General features: G+C 46.2%; 1 protein-coding gene across 5 annotated transcripts in view; it reads right to left on the bottom strand.

The window, feature by feature from the left end:
* Positions 1-17,515, bottom strand: part of KCNQ2 (potassium voltage-gated channel subfamily Q member 2) — a 64,637-nt gene that overhangs the window by 10,644 nt on the left and 36,478 nt on the right. For 3 of the 5 annotated variants that reach the window (XM_065645410.1, XM_065645412.1, XM_065645413.1), the window contains 4 exons: positions 15,911-15,979; positions 13,996-14,025; positions 1,236-1,459; positions 148-256 (listed from right to left, as the gene is read on the bottom strand). In XM_065645410.1, the coding sequence (XP_065501482.1) occupies positions 148-256; positions 1,236-1,459; positions 13,996-14,025; positions 15,911-15,979 (432 nt within the window). Of the gene's footprint in view, positions 1-147; positions 257-1,235; positions 1,460-8,343; positions 8,398-13,995; positions 14,026-15,910; positions 15,980-17,515 lie in introns of all 5 variants that reach the window. The other 2 variants (XM_065645411.1, XM_065645414.1) reach the window with 2 other exon arrangements.

Genomic DNA, 17,515 nt, shown 5'->3' with positions numbered 1-17,515 from the left:
TTCTGTGAAGGAGGGCAGGACACCCAGGAGAAAATCAGCCCGCAGCATAGACATTTCAGCATTTGCCACCTCTGCTTGGACTTTATATTTCTTTTTTTTCCCTATTATTTATCTTTCTGGATCTCTTTCCCCCTCTCCCTCTCTTACCACACGGCCCTGATGCTGACTTTCAGTCCCGGTGTCAAATCTTCCGTCACAAACTCGCAGTTGCAGCTTTTGTTCTCATCAGGAATGTCTTCTCCAGGGAGACTTGCTTCTGGGTTTGGGAGAGGGAGGAATAAAGACAACGCGTTACTCTTTCCTGTGCAAGGGAGGGCGAGCTGGATCACAAACAGCAATCCCGGGGGAAGCAGCAGAGATATCTTTGCGGAGCATCCTGATGGGAGCATTTCCCAAGATGTGCTAAGGTGACACCCAGCAATGCCAACTGTAGCTCTCACCCATCTCTCGATGCCCCATCCCTGGAGACATCCCAGGCCAGGCTGGACGGGGCTCTGAGCAACCTGAGCTGGTGCAGATGTCCCTGCCCATGGCAGGGGTGGCACTGGCTGGGCTGGGAAGTTCCCTTCCAACCCAAAAAATTCTATGATTCTATGACTTCCTCCTTTCCCCATCCCTATATACATAAAGTCTCCTTTATTTTACTAACTTCTTTAATTCCTACTTGAATATGGATAGATGTAGTAGTTTCACCTATGTTGAAGTTCATATTAATGAATATACTTGCTTCTAAATCATGGAATCATGGAATGTCCTGAGTTGGAAGGGAAACACAAGAATCATCAAGTCCAACTCGGGACTTTGTTCTCTGCATCATGAAGTTAAAAGCAATTTAAATATTCTGCATAATAAGGGCTCTAAAATTTCATACTAGTAGATGTGCTAGTGTTGAATTCAAATTTATGTGGAATGTTATTAGAAGCTTTCCAGACAAAAGCCACCGTTTTCTGTTGAGATCAGGCATCGTCCTTCTAGCAGCTGTATATCAAGTTTGTTAACAATTGGACTCATGATCTTAAAGGTCTTTTCCAATCAAAACAATTCTATGATTGTATATACATTATCGTGGGTGTCAGCGGGGGTTTTCTTATCTCTTATTATAGCCCACGCTAAAGGACTGCAAGGGGAAGGAGACCTATGGAAGGACCCTGGCTGGCACCTTCTTAGGTGTGGAGGAAGAGGATGTCAGGGCCAGCCAGGGATTTGGGTTCCGGCACATCACCCCAGGTCCTCACCTTCTGAGTTTTGCCGCGACGCTGCTCCCTTGATGCGGAAAGCTTGGCGGGCTCGGCTGCGGTCTCCGAAGCTCCAGCTCTTGGGCACCTTGCTGGGGCTGTCCTCGATGCTCTGGTCAGCGCTGGGGGACCTCCGGATGCCCTGAGCCTGTGGAGAGCCTTTCCCTTTGGTGCCAGCACCGCGGGGACTGGAGAAGACACGATCTTTCAAACTGACCTTCTGACTGTTCAGAGAAACACGTTGAAACAAAGACAAAAAGGAGACAGCAGGAGGAGTCATTCTGGAAACCACGCAGTCCTTCCCCACCAGCCATTAGAAACCAAGAGCACTTCCAAGCAGCAGTGAGATGGAGTTTTGCTGTTGGCTTTTTTTTTTTTTTAATATATATATATATTTATTTTCTTTTTTTTTTTTTTTAAAGAAATCTTGTAGAAATGTTTAAATGTTTTCGCCATAATGAGTGAAATGGGAATGATTATTAAGAGAGATAAGATAATGAAGACTTAAACAGGAGCCCCTCGTGGGATGCCAGGGCTGGCGGGACAGAATGACGTCAAACAATGAGGTTACGATTCCTTAAATCACTGATCGGCTCCGATCACGAGCGAGGAAGCTTTTCTTTCACAACCACCTTCCTTAGCCCTAGATCTAATAAGAAAATACAAATAAAAAGACCTTTATCTTAAACTTTTAACTTTCTTGGCAACACTTCATTTGTGGTGCTCAGACCTGTCCTCTCCCTTTCTTCAGCTCCTGTATTTCCTCCCTCTTAAAACACGATCTGCCCTTTTTACATATTCCAAAGAGTTCCTCTTTTTGCAGTCATATATTCAAAGACTTAAATACCAACACTTCAGTATGCAACTCCTTTGTACTCTATAGTTTCAGTCTAAAAGCTAACTACCATCTATCCGCAACTCTGCTATGAGTGTCATAAACATGCAAAGCAAAATTTTACAGAATATAGCATTTTATTGCTGTTTTTTCTCTTAGAATGCCATTTCTTCAAAATCTCGTAATTATGGTTTGAAAAGAAGATCTCTCCAGAAGCAGAGATGATCGCACTGATAAATGGTCTGCTGACCCAGCTCTATTTTCCAAATTATGAAATTTTTTATTAAAAACTTTCACCCAAATGAAGTTGATGAATTTTCACACTAAAATTGCAAAACAAAAAGATTCTGTGAATCTTTATGAAAGCGCAAACTTTATAGAGGCAGCATTGGCGAAACCAAACTGCAAATAGTTTTGGATAATTTGATATTTTCTGAATAGCAACTGATTATTAAAATACACTAACAGAGATTAGACAGCCAGTGCAAGGCACTTGCACAGGTAGCTAACATTTTATATACAGGTGAATCAAAACAGAGTAAAACCTCAAATGTAATTCCAGATACCCTGTACCACTGCAGCAGCCACTTATCATTTTGCTGCAAATGCTCTGACTTAATTTGCAAGAAGAACATGGCAGGAATTTCAATTTCTACATAAGATTTCCAGATTATCAGCCAAAGACCTGGGGGTTTTTTTGTCTGTCAGCAGCTTCACCTTAAAACTCAGGATCAAATGATTTTCCTGAGCATTCAAAACTGGCACGAGGTTCTTCAATCAGAGTTTAGTTGCTGATACTTGAAGCAAAACAAAATGCAACTCCCTCTTCCCCAGCTGGATCTTGCTGACAGGAACAGACATGCGTTTTTGTCAGTAAAGGAAGAAAACATCACTCGGAGACACACAGGGAGCAGATTTGTTGACTAAGTAGGTGCTATTTTTACAAAGTCACTTTACATTGTGAAATGCTGAACATTTACAGGGAGAGAAAGGTGCTTGGGCAGCATTTTCTGACTAGCACAGTGGGATCCCGCGAACGGGGAGCAAGGGGATCTGTGGCCATTGGCTGGGCAACAATTTTGAGTTAAAAGATACGTTTGAGAGAAAATAAAATTTGTTCATGACCGAGTTAGAAAAAGCAGAATTAATCCAATTAACACTGCGTTTTTAATTCAGGTAAGTGCTAGAGATTTCCTTGCCAGCGTGCTGCCCACCAGCCTGGCCAAAAGCCGTGGGACCAACCAATATTCAGCAGAACTGAAAATCAGATCAGAGGTACAAACCCGCAGGAATCTGGGAACAAGCGTGTGCCTAAATACGTTTCTGGATGTAAGCCTTAGTCACTAATGCTACCGAAATCATCGCACATAATGAGCCAAAGGTTTAAAAGCAATTCTCATTCTGTGTTTCTTGGATTAGAAATCAGATTAAAATTTTATTTGTCATTTGATCCTAAATCACAATAAATGTGCTGCAAATGTTTGCCAGAATCATCATAAAAGGCAAAAAAGGAAGCGTTGAACTCAGTGAGGAACACGAGCAAAGAGTTTCAAGGCTGACGGCATGAGGTGCAACACTTCTACACAGTAAAAATCGCTTAGAAATCTGATGAGCAATTAAGATATGGATGGGTCTTGTTCCTGAGTACTCACTACTCAGAAAAAAGCCTGACACCTGATGTAACTTCTCTGTTTTAACACAGACGATATGAAACGATATGAACAATTAATGCATTTTTCCTTCTGCCATGCAATTCTCTCATTGGAAATGACATCTGGAATCACATGCAAGTACAATTCCTGCAGAGGAGGATGCTGTTGGGGTCTGCAGGAGCTGGCAGGAAAGAGCCCAAAAGAAACATAGACACTTATAGAGATATACATAGTCAGCTAATCCAAGATCACGTTCTTAATCAACCAGAAAGTCATGCAGAGTGACGCAGTGTCTCAGAGAAGTGGTGTTTCGCTGTCACTCAAGCAGATGGTAAATGAGCCTCTGTTTGGTGGAAGGTGTATGAGTTGGTGACACGAACACAAGGAAAGCACTGACCCAGCCACACACCACGACACCAACTGAAGCTTGTGAGCGTGACATCTAAGGGTGGTGTGAGCGTGGGGCAGGAGCCCTGCTCGGTCCAGGGGAAAGGGAAAGAAAACTGTGGCTTTACAACCGGAGACAAAGATCATGGAAAGCTGGAACAGCATAATGGGCCATGCTTCAGTTTCTGGATCTTCAAAACCACTTGCAGTTGGCATCCATTAAAAACATACTTGGCAACGAAAAAAGTTTAAGGTTTCCAGGCTGACTTTTAGGGACGGTTTACAAAACTTTCAGCTTTTGACTTGAGTTTAACAGAAGTTGAGTTGACCTTTACCTCTACTGCCAGTCAAAAAATGAGAGCCCACGCTGGATGAACACTGAAAGACCAATCGATCCATGGTCCCACAGCTGATAGAAAGGTGCTCCTTGCTTTAGCGGATTTTGCATTTAGTTTCACGTAGGACGAAGAGCCCAGCACTCAGCAGCAAAATGTATGAGAACTAACCCTTAAATGAGCTGCCATCAGCCTCCTTAGGACGCTGGGGGTCTGAACGCCCATTTGAAACCCTCTGAATTTGGCTTCATTCCACAGTCCTCTATAGTATTAAATCAGCATTCCTAAAAAATGTGGACTCATTATGTCAATAATAATTTTGGATTAATAAAAAATATCACCTGTAACTTCCTATCATTGATTTTAAACTACAGTTGAACAACTGTTTAATTTTCTCCTTTCATTTTGCAGTCAGCAAACATCAGCCAAACCAAGTTGGACTAACAAGGAGTCAGATCCATCTCTGCACATGAACTCAACCAGTAACAGTGTTCATTCGTTGGAGAAGCTATGGCCAGAAGAAAGAGGTTGTCTCCTGTGGGGAAATAAGGCTGCTTTTTAACCCAGAGCTTGTGCTGAGCTCATGGCATTTGAGAACAGCTTGTTAAAACCAGGCAGGAGTAAATGACAGCCTTTGTGGCTATCCCTGGGCTCCGGTCTGGTCTCAGGTGCAAATAAGAGACAGAAACCAATTACTGGAGATACGAAGGAAAGGAAAATACATCTGTGTGTGCAAAACTTGCCATGACTAGAGCAGAAACCAAGAGAGGACCAGGCTCAAGCCTGGTTTGTCTCCAGTGATTTCAGAAAAGCCTTGGCAAAGGTGAATTCAGCCCAGAGAAGGGAATTGTTAGAAGCAGAACAACCTGGGCGTGAGGAAAACAAAAGGTCGGCCAAGGATCCGTGTCATGGTGTGTAATCCCTCATCTCATCCTTGTGCACAAGCACCGTGTTAGACTTGGGTTGAAGGGAGACACTGAAATCACAACTGGTAAGACCAGAGTCCCACCATCCCCGTGGCCACCACATAAAGCCCGGCCGAGCAGGGGGGCTCAGGTCAGCAAAGGGACGCTGGAGCCAGACACATCTTTAACCTTGGCCTTCAGTGTTTTGCAGTTATCCCATCACCGCTCTCTCCCTAACACGCAGCAGTTTTTCCCTAAACTGATGTTGAGCGCTCTCAAACACCACATCACACACAACCTGCATTTTCTCGCAACATTTTGCTATTTGCCAGCTCAGTTGTTTGGCATTTCAGGAGCAAAGCAAAGCATCTAGATTGCATCTTAGAGCTGGCTGATTATTCCCAAACAAGATTTCAATAAATATTCTCCCCGCAAGCCGGGCAAGGGCTCTGCAAACACCTTCACTGCTCTGTGTGCCCCTTCCCACTAGCAGGTCTCTGCGGTGCCTTCACCTCTCTGAACAGATGCCAGAAAAGTATCTTACAAAGCAGAATTTGATAGACTTGCTAATCTGGCTTGGTATAGTTACATTACCCTCTAAAAATGCATGCATTATTGCATTTATTGACTAGAGACCATTGGTTTAGTGCATTAAGAAACCACGGCTTCTAAGGAGTTTTCTATTAATTTACCTACACTGAGTTTTACATGATTGCCTCATGGTTTGCTGTTCTTTCGTTATATGCATCCAAGATGACGGCTTTTAGCACTCATCTTTAGGTACATCAAAGTGCTGGCATCTGCCCCTATGAGTTTGTGTGGTGGGGGTTTGCAGGCAGCCCCAGGGGCCAGGAAAACAAGACATTTTAATTATTTTTAAATCCCTTCAAGGTTAACCTACAGTTTTACTAAAGCACAGTGTGTAAAACACTATGTTCAGGATGGATGCAGGTAACAAAGATGCTCTTGTAGCTACTCTGGAGTTCAAGACTCCTTTTTGACTTAGAAGAACCACAGTCTATAACCCTCCTTCTCAGGGTCTCCAACGGGTTAAGATGATCTTGAGATAATTATTTGTTTCATCCTCCCCTTTCCCTTGCAGGACTCAAGATGGGGAAGATGAAATGAGGACCACAGTGGGAAGGAATTCATTAGAATATAGAAAAAAATATACTGGATTTACCACTTAAAAAAATCATGCCTAGGAAGACATGCAAGGAAGACATAAAGATCAAAGTGGCTGATTTTCCAGAAAACAGAACCAGACATGGACAGGTGAGAGGACAGCATTACGAATACTGCTGCTTGTTTTAATCTCTGACAAAACCAACCTCAAAATTAAGCAATTGAAAGGAGCCTTTCTCTGGGGAGGGGTCCCTCCTCTACCTCCAAGGATAAACCAACCTCACCTGGCAAATGGAAACCCTGCAAAAGTCATTATATATATGTATGTGTGTGTGTGTATATATATATATATATATATATATTTTTAGCTAGACTATTGACTCAATCTTTGCCATTTGGAAAAGTATTGAAATGCTGTTTCACAACTGATGATCACCCAACATTTGAACCAGTTCGTTCAAGGATAAACTTCCACAGTACTGTCAAAATGCACAGCAGGAGGCCAACTCAAAAATTCAGACTATTGATCCAGGCACAGGGGATTTCCTACCATGCAGTACTGCTTGTTATGAAACCTAGATCATGCCCCCTTCCTCTCTGTTACCCACTCAGAGATGGGATTTACCAAACTACTTCTGAGCTTCTGGTACACACGCAAGCCTCAGGCACGAGTCCTGGCCTCTAGTCTGATAGATAGTAAAAATAGCCAGCAGGGAAAAAAATAGCAAGAAAAGATACAAGTTGGAACAATTAATGGAGAAAACCAGAAATACATGTACTTTTTAAAATTTCTTTTTGGTGGCTTTCTGAGGGAGACAGAGACTGGTGATTTTGAGAATTCAAACGGACTCCAAAAAAAGAGCATGCAGAAATCCGATTCCACAAGCATGCGGCATCACTGGGCGCCCTGTCACTCCTGCGCTGGGGGCCCCCCTGCCAGCATTCACCGCATGCAAACTGTGGGCCTCGCTACATCGAGAAGGTGCATGTTTGCTGCTGAGAAGCAGAATCTGGGGCAGGGGAAGAGACTCTTCCGGTGTAAAATAAGCAAAATAAGATATATGTATCTGTGTGCCCTTGTGGCCATCAGATGGGTGCACTGAGGGATGCTTGTTGGGGATTCTCTGAAGACACTTAACGACTTTCAGCTTGATGAAAAAGATGAAAACACTGCTGGTACGAAAGCCTCTGCTCTAGCTACCTATTCCCCACGGGACTGAGAAACAGAACCATTCACAAAGCTGATGTCAAGGCCAAGGGGAACCCGGGTCCCCTACATCTGGTGGGACAGGCTGAGATTAGTCCTTCTCTAGCTGCGTAGTAGAGGTGCTAGACAGGCAAGTCATGGCTTCCAAAGGCCACAAGACTGGAAAAGGTCAATTTGTGGTGTTGAGAGCGCCAAAGGAATGGTGATTGAGCAGCGGTAGGAAGCTGGTGTTTCTCATGCTACTAACTTGATATTGCTGCACAGCACAATTCAATTTGCAAGGATTCCCTGGACATTGAAGAGGGATGGAGCAATAGGAAGGGGTCTTAAAAAAAAAGTATTAATTTTTTGAAAAAAATTTCCATCAATTGCTAATCTTCAATTCCTGGCCTCCTTCATTGCTGAGCAGACACTGGCTTACTGGCCCAGACCAAATTTCCCATCCTCACCTCTTCGAATCACGTATTCTGCATGATTAGAAGACAAGAAAGCCTCTAATTTCTGAGTGGGCAATGGGGAGGCTCTTTCACCTTTTTTTTTGTTGTCACTCATCTAGTACCTCTATTAAGCAGAGAAGTGATCAGAACGGGTGGTAGCAGGGCAGAGGGAGAATGAGCCGTGCAGCTTTTGATTAGTTCCGTGCGACGCATTTCCCGTGGTACCTAGAGTTTCCTGAGCAGCATCCGCATAGTGACTCTCTGCACGGTTTGCTTTTACTGGAAATGAGGGGAGAGTAAAAATTAGACCTGGAAGCAAATGCCAGACAGGAAACTTTTGATTACTGACTCTAGGTTTAAAAGACAGGTGTTTTGAGGGCCGGGTTCATGACAGGATTTTTCTGTTTGAGTGTTAAATGGGAAAGAAAAAAAAAAAAAAGAAAAAGGTTTCTGAAATTTTTCTCACTCTGGGCAATAAATGTCATTATTAGAAATGACTCATTCTGCATTGAATTGGTGGCATTGGTTCATCTACAATTGACTGAGTCCTGCAGGATGATTTTTTTCATCTGCATTAGAAACAAAGTATTCTCTTCTTCCTCTAAACAGATAAAGTAGATACTTTTTTAATCGCCTAAGCCATGGAGAGTCAGATCTTGAACTTGGTTTGTCCAACCACATCCAAAAGGTTCAAATTTGCTCTTTTTTTGCCAAATAAAAACCTCACAAAGAGAGCCAGTTAAACTGTGAATTATTTGCACTTCTCATGCAGGAAATAGCATTATATTAAGCCTGACATTAAAAAAAAAAAAGGTAAAAATGGGGTGTGGCACAGTCCCTTATAGGAAGGGATTTGAACATCTGTGTTCACGCATCTGTTTTTTGTAACGCTTTTTAGACGGGCCCTGCCGCTGCTGGGAGTCTCCAGCTTTGCTGAGGCAGCACCACAGGTCCCTTGAGCCCATCCCAACCGGCTGCTCAGGAGATGATAGCCACCACGACCTCAGGAGATGGCCACCACCACCAGGGTCCTCCACGCCATGGAGCAGCCCTCGACCTGCGCAAGGGGAGTGAGGCGGCCCCATTGTCCCACCTGGCCACCAATGGGCATCGCTTGCTGAGTTCACGGACAGACCAAACAGGCTGAAGGGTATAAAAAACCCAACCTCGTTTTAATTTACACTTGAACTCGGCAATCAGAGGAGCTCGCGGGCGCGCACAGAAGGAATTTGCAAGAAATCCTTCTGCTTGGCAGCATCCCGTGCAAGCTCAGCCAACACCACTCTCTGCATCCCGGGGACTCCTCTGGTACCCGTGATGGGACCCCAGATCCCCAGGGAGCCCCGGGGACTGGCGGTGCTCCCGTGGCTGTTCTGGAGCTGGGGTCTGAGCATCGTGGTGTGGGAGTGGGATATTCAGCATGCAGAGCCTCAGGGAGACACGGGGGTTTCTCTCCTCTCTGTCTCCTCTGCAGTCCCAAGGGAAGGATGCAGTCCCTTCTGTGCAAATAATCCGCTCCCCCTAAAGGCAACTGATTATTTCCAGATTACTGTCAGTCCCAGCATGAGTCTCTGACACCGGTTTAGGTGGTTAGAAGGTCAAATGCTAACCCAGGCTACCATGGCCCATCGGGCTCCCGTGACTGACACCGGTTTCCATGGGCAGTGGCAGCCAGTGACACCTTGGACACCCTGGGCTGGATGAGCAGGGGCTCACTGACTCAACCAAAGGCATCCTCCAGTGCGTACAAAAGCCTTAATCACACCCCTGAACAGAGATATTAATGTTGTGTGTACCTCAGACAGACATATACATACACTGATATATAGATAGATATACGCACAGATATACACACACATTACAAGGCGGCCCAGTCCAGCATTTACTCAATATAACGGCCAAGGTCTTGCTTAACTCGTTAAGGTCAAGGACAAACCACAGCTGAGAACAACCTTTCAAAAAGGTTCATCTCATTGTCTACAGGACTGAACTCATGCTGGACAAAGTAATCTGAGTTTTAGCTTCCCAGATCCCCGGAATCCTTCTGTTTCTTTTTCTCTGCTATTAATGTATTATTATGATCGTTCGCTTCATTCATTTTTAGCTTTTCACCCAATCATGTATTGGAAAATCCAAGAGGTATAAATGTGGTCATGGATGCCTTCAGATGTTTATCAAACCATCTGTTAAAGAGCATTTGAAGCACACATTTCATACAGGAGCCCCCATAGTCCTGGCTAACCATCCATTTGCCTTTTTGACATTACAATCACAAGACAAAATTAAATGGAGATGAGATGCCACAGCAAGTTTCCTGCCTGATTACTGCAGGAGCATCAAACCTCGTTACTACTCTGACTTGCTGCTTTTCTGCAGCAGGAGGGGTGAGAAAACCCGACCCCAGAGCAGCCCCTCGTCCGTGGGGTTGTGAGGCAGAAGAGGACTCAGATTTGGCCCCTTGGAGGTGTGATGAGCACCAATTGCTCCTGCAGCAGCAGCCAGTCCAGGGGAGGGCAGGTGGCCACTTCTCCTGGCCAAGGCAGATGGAAGGGTGGCCACAGCGCCCAAAGCGATGGGCAACAGAGCAGATTTTGGAAAGCAGATTTTAGAAAAAGGGAGGAAAATAACAAGGGGGAAGAGGTATGTAGCATGTAGAGAAAGGCCAGCGTCTCTTCTGCTTATCACAGCCTGGGCTCCATGTCACAGGGAGGTGACCTCTTGTCCCGCCGAGCAGGTCAGCACATCATGACCTGGTACTCGGTCGTAGATGGATGCAGACAAGCTCATTGCGAGAAAAAATAACCAGAAGCGATAAAGAAAGGACATAACCTGTCTCTCAAATCAGTTGTCCCATTTTACACCAAGACCAAATCAAAAGCCACCCAGGTAACTCCAGGTGACCCCAAGCCTGCATCACACTAACCCCATCACCTCCCCACGTCCTCCCACTTCGGGCAGCAGCTGTCCCACTGCCAGCTTGGAAAAAACCAGCAGAAATCTGCACAGCTATGGCAGCACCAGAGCCAGAGGGCAGCACCGCCTCTGGTGCATGGACACGGCCCCCCCAGCTGCCCCACGGGGCATTTGGGATGCTCCCCAACCTTGCAAGGCGACATTTGTCTTGCACAGCACGTTCCCATGAGCCATGCCAGCATCCTTTCTCTAACTTCAAACATATCAAGATGCAAAATCGTGAAAAAGGCTGTTTCTGTTCCATTTTCTTAAAGGACTTTGTGGTGGATCAGGTGTGGAAAGAGGGATATAGGAAATCAGCCACTCCCTGCACATAACTACAACAGGAGGAAGATCCAGCCATCTCCAGATGACAGATTGTTTCCTCATGTCAATGGAAACAGAGGCAAATGCTTCACCAGCCGAAGCAGTAAAAGTGTGGTGCTGGGGTCTGCTGCAAGAGAAGATTCATCCCGAGGAGTTTCCTAAGGGAGAGAGTCGTCAGCGAGAGAGCACGGCTGGATGAAGAACTGTCAGGGGGCTGAGAAGCAGCGTGAGTTTTCTTTCTAGGGCAGGATGACGCACTCCAAGCATCACTGGGAGGTTGTTGGAAATTAAAGTGGGCAGGAGATTTGGGATGTGAATGTAAAAAAACAATCCAGAAACTTTTATTTGGGAAAATAGGTGATTTGGGGCTCCCTGAATACAGGGACTATTGTGTAAAATTCCTTCCTGAAGTCTGAAACATTATCAGATGGAAAAGGGCAGTGGGAGCAGGTAGAATTGAAATAGCACTAACGAAACACAGAAGCAAAGAGCTTTGGTTCTGCTGTGGCAGCTAAACTAAACGATACAGAAAATACCCTAATGCCATATACACGACAGCTGCAGGCCCTCAGCTTACGCGTTCCTGGGTTCAGGTTTAGCATCTTACAACAGAGAGCAACAAAATCCAGCAGTGTCACAACAGACAGATACACTACAGGAGCAGGAAAGCAGCATCTGGAAATGACCCTGATGAAGAAGCTACATACAGTAAAAAATACTTGGAAAAAGGGCAGTGAAAGGCTATTTTTCCTTTTTCTGTGACATAAGATTAAGAAAGCAATATAGAAAATGAACAGGGAAAAACCTGCAGTCTCTACAAAGAAATATTATATCTAACCTGGTAAAAATGAAGCCTGCAAGACAGGACTGAGGTTTCAAAATAAGAAATTAAGACTACTGCCTCAGAAATAAGACTAGAGCCTGCAATTGCAGGGATGCTGGCTGGTGTGACCCCGTAAGGGACCGTCAGTCCTCAGATTTCCTCAGCTATGGAGCTGATTTGGTTGAACAGAGATTTTATCTCATTGCACAGTCAGATGCCTGCAAGAAATGTGGATTTACTCTTTGATGCACCCAAAGTATGAGACAGGGCAGCAGAACAGCCAGGTCCCTGGGATGAAATGTTGACCCTGCTGATACCATGGGGGGGTGGCCAAGATTTCAGCCTTGCTCTGCTCCCAAAGAGCATTTCCCATGTTGTGCTCCTAGGTTTAATAAAGCCTTTGCTCCAGTTACACAGGCTGAGACCTCAACTAGGAAAGAAAAAAATCTGGATAGTTGAAACATGATCTTGGAGATTTGGTTTATTTGGCAGGGAAGTGGATGGAGTGCTAGAGAGGTTCTGCTTGCAAAGAAAAGTTCAAATGAAAGACAGAAAAAAGAGAGTGGAGAGGGTGAAGGAAGGATGAAATTTTCCTCCCTTTAGTTAGCACCGTATCTACCCAAATATGTTTGGTTGGATTTTGCACCAGGGAAAAACTAGTTTCTAGCCTCTTATAAGTTAAAAGGCATAGGAGAAAGTTACATCTGCAAAATGCCAGACTCTAGTTACATGTCCGGAAAACATATTCAGTGTTCATAATATTTAGGCTGTAAGCTGCTTTGAGGTATGAGATGGAAGATCTGAAAGCCAAGCAGATGATCCTCACAGATCATCAGTTTTGCATGTTGCCTCTCAAGAAAAATCAGATTCAGTTCCAGAATTACTTCTTAAAAGAACTGGGAAAACATAAGGGGGAAAATAATCCCAGGGCTAAATAATTCTAAGGGCATGAAAAGTATCCTAAAAGTATCCTAAAAGTATCCCAAATACCAGCCCTGTTGCTTTCTCTGGGCCGTGTGAACAGAGAAAAGCTCTCCCCAGGTGAGGTTTCGGGGTGCCCTTGGAAGGTGCTCGCCCCATCCCAGAGGCGCCCGCTGGACACGCTCTGCACGGTGGCCTGAGGCAGGGGGAGGACAGAGCAGGGACCGTGCTGCACCCAGAGCTGGGGAGGCCAAAGGGAACCGGGTGGAGAAAAAGGTCTCTCTGCCACGCAACATCGTGCCATGTCAGAGAACCCTCCTGCGTCCCACAGAGCAGCAGGTCCATGCAGCATGAGAGGCTCAGGAGAAGTCGCTAACTCGGTGACACGGTGATGGCTTTGTGTCCCCACGTCACCACCGCCTGGCGTGGTGGCGGGTGATGGAGATGTCGGCAAAGCATCACCTACCCATCGGCACTCAGCCTGTGTTGTACTGTTTCAGCTACAACTCCAGCAACAAAATTTAAAAAAAAAATTAAAAAAATAAAATAAAAGCAGCATAAACCAAAAGCCCTCCTGTCACCCTGGAGAAGTGTCTGCCAGCTCTGCGCACCCCTCTCTAACCCCCCCGGTCTCACTGTCCTCGCAGCTACAGCCCCAGGCAGACTGGAAGGAAGAGATGATTTAAGGTCCAGCATAACACGCAGATACATCAGACTGCCATAGCACAGAAAAAAGCACGTTAATACCTAGAATGCTTCCCTCGATGGCACCACGACACGGTACACACACGCACACACGGACACAGAAATCTACGGCTAATGCATGGGGATGGCGCGGTGGCAGTGATACAGACCTTGGCGATGGTTCGGGCTGCTGCTCTTTCCTTTAAACAGAAGCAATAGTACATTAGCATGGCGGCAGGTGGCAAAAGATGTTGCTGCTTCACTGTTAAAACATAACGAAGGGACAATACCAAACAATACGACTAAGTGGAAGTTGTGGACAGAAGGAAGGGAAAGGAGCACTTAATTCCTGGAATTTCTGGCCCGGACAGAAGATCACTGAAGACTCACACAACCTCAGAGAAGACACATACAAAAACATAGGGCTGAAGAGTTTATCCCAACCCATCCTTGTGCCCACATGTGACTGAGACACCTGACGGTTGCGTGATTTGTGTGAGCACAGGAGGACTTCTGTGGGGTCAGGGAGCGACCCCTTCCTTCGGAAATGCACTGCCCTGGCTTGTTCCTGCACACGGAGAAGGACTTCAATGGTTTCCACGCATTTGATTTTCCTTCATAGCCATTGGGACAGAAGTAACGTCAGGTCTCTTGGTGCTTTGCACCGCAGTGCTAACGCGAGGTGCTGGGGGACACTGGTGGGAAGGAGCACAGAGCCCTGGCACCCCACCACCCCAGCTGGGGCTTCTGCCTCCAGAGCCTCTGGTAGCTACTTTGCCATAATAGTTGGCAAAAGCTACATGGAGGGAGTGAGGAGCCACAGTTTTTGTATGCGGTTTTCTGTTGAGACTCCAAAGCACTTGATTGCCCTGAAAGCTCATTGATTTCAAGGACAAAGTGAGCTGAACGCCTGCAAAAGGGTCAGCATAGCACTGCGAGCCAAGCTAAGGCCACACTGCAAACAAACCCCTTAACTGACCAGGCATCTTAGTGGCATTTCCCTCCAGCAACAAGGAAAACCTGCTCTGCCTTCAACTATTCTGATTCACGGGAAATGGCATTTAATATGGGGCCCTGAAGCAGCCTTGCCCCTGCAGCCCCACCAGAAATGGCGCAGACTGTGGTTCTCAGCAGGTAAGTGTCTGCGTTCCCTCACACCTGACGATCTAAGGGACAAACCAGACTGCGAAAAGACCCAGGCAGGAGGAGTTTAATTCCCAATGAGCGTGATGCTGTCCCAGCCCTGGCCCGGCCTCCACGCCGAGATCTGCACAGACCCCAACTCCTCTCCCTTCGGCTGAAGGCAGCAGCCTGGAGAGACCCAAAAAAATGCCCCTCCGCCCTCTGCTCCCTGCTCAGACCAGCCTGGAAGCCCAGCCTCGGTCACTAGCTCAGACACATTTTAAATTTGCTGTCTGACCCATGGGTCTACAGATCTCGACTCTCTAGAGAGAGACACAGCCCGGGGCAGGTCCCATGCCACCCCACCGGCACAGCCAGCATCTCCTCTCCATCCCTCCTGGGTCTGCACAACCCCTGTTCACCAAATGGGGCAACCTCACTTGCTTAAAAAAAAAATAAACATTACGCCTCCTGAGCACACAGGTAAGCTGCAAGACTCTCGGACTTCTGAGGAAATCGTGTATACCGCGCCACAGCAAATTTAGCAAAAACTTCTCACTTCTACAACTTTGCCTGTTCTTGGGGGAGGCGAGGGAAGGCTGGAGGGAACAGGGAATGAACTAACACGTCATGGGGCTGAGTCTCCTCTGAGAGTGGTGAAGAGCAGAAAGGTCAGAGGAAAACTGAGAACACCACCTCGGTCAGATCCTTTGAAAATATGACTTTGCATTTTCAGCCAAACATCATAACGTTACTCCAGAGCCAAGTCAGGCTGAAGAAATTCATGTACAGCACAGGAGAGGGATGGGGACAAGGTCGCTGAACGACCCATGGGGGACCAGCTGCCAAAACCTCTCAGGTCTTCAAGGCTGTCCATATGCAAAAAGCAGGAAGAAAAAAGAAAGAAAAAAAAAAAGGTTGCAAAATGTGTGTTTTCCAAGCTGTCTTAACTCTGCTGCTAACCTGAATGTCAGTCCTGATTTGCTCTTCAGGTTCCTCAGGAGCTCCAGCTGGTTCAGAGGAGGGATGAGTCTAGAGGGAGAAAATAAAGACCATTAATATCCCGGTAGAGCTGATTTCAGAACCTCCTGTCTTGGAAACTTCCCCCACTGCCCTCTCCTTTCAACTACAACCAGGTTTGTGCCACCAACTGCAACTGGGGGACAGCTGGGGAAGGATGGAGAGGGGTTTGGCTGCTACTGCCAACAGTGCCCTACAGCAGAGTGGTGGGGGAAGGAAGAGAAGGTGACAGCGAGAGAGAGAGAGAGAGAGAGAGAGAAACTTGTCTGTACCGCCAGATTTTGAACCTCCCAAAAACAAGTGGCTGCTGGGGTTTCTGAGATTATAGGGCAGAGAAAACAGGGACCGGAGGCTGGGAGCATCCCAGGAGAAACAGCAGTGTGCTCTGGGGTCAAGTTTAACCGCTTCCCTACTGTCCGTGTCAGGTTTTGCCCCAAAATGAGGAAAAACTATGCATCATTGCCTTCTAGGAAACACAGGTTTCCTTTCTTTTGCAGGAAGAAAAAGAATGTGCCAATGAGAATCCTGATCAATAATTAGAAAAACCCAAAGAACAAACACATTGTCGTCTGTCCTGATTTGTGCTAAAAGCCACTGAATTAGCGCCTATATCCACTTTTGCTTTCTTCTCTCAGATCCTGTGAGACCGGGGCTTGCTCCATAAATATTTAACGCTGACATTTACACTCCAGTTTTCAACCAAGGGAGATGCGAGCTGGAGGTGCCGGGGGGAGGCTGGAGAACATGGCACATGGTTGGGAAAAGCAGCACCTACTTGGAGACCCTGCATTCGGGGTCGAGGCCAACGGGGCTCATCCCATGGCTTAAAGCAAAGTCCTTTCTGGGCCACCAATGTGCCCTTGTCAAACTGTCCAAGTGCCACATGCCATCGCTGTGCCCAGAGGGTGCCGAGTCAGCGGAGCAGCTGCTGTGACAGGCGAGCAGGAGAAGCATCATTGCACGGACAAAGGGGAGGACAAGGGGCTGCAGCTGGGGCCACGGCCCAAAGTGCCACAACCCCAGGACAGTGCAGACTTATGGCTGGAAAATGAACCACGTAGGTTTTAATTAAAGTGAGACAGACCTGCTCAAACTGTCCTAAAACTGAAACGTAGGACTGGAAGGAAAGGGAGGCAACACTCCCGTAACAGACTGGTCTTGTCTGATGTGCTATAAGAAATACAGCTGTTTCTAACTGTAAAATAAAGATATTTATGCCCACATTTTTTCAGCCATTATGAAACCAATAGTTCCACAGTTTTCCTGTAACTGGAAAAAAAAAAACAAACAAAAAACCAACTGGAAAAGTCTCTCCTCTGCATGCACAAAACTCATCCTCAAAACCACAGTTGTTCAGCAGAGCAGGTCTGCAGCTCGGAAGAGAGAGGCAATGAGAAAATTTTCCAATCTTAAGTATGGAGAAAAGAATAAAAATAGCCCAGAAAATTTTGGCTCGGCTTCCCAGTCCAGCTCCGTTTGCTTCCATCCACAGAAGAGCACATCCTGACCTGGGGAACTGATGATCCTCTTCACTCTAGCTGCCGGGAA

The sequence above is a fragment of the Caloenas nicobarica genome, chromosome 15 (assembly GCF_036013445.1).
Source record: "Caloenas nicobarica isolate bCalNic1 chromosome 15, bCalNic1.hap1, whole genome shotgun sequence".
NCBI classification, from domain to species: domain Eukaryota; kingdom Metazoa; phylum Chordata; class Aves; order Columbiformes; family Columbidae; genus Caloenas; species Caloenas nicobarica.
The sequence above is the reverse complement of the archived record's forward strand: the minus strand, read 5'-3'. Positions and strand labels throughout refer to the sequence as shown.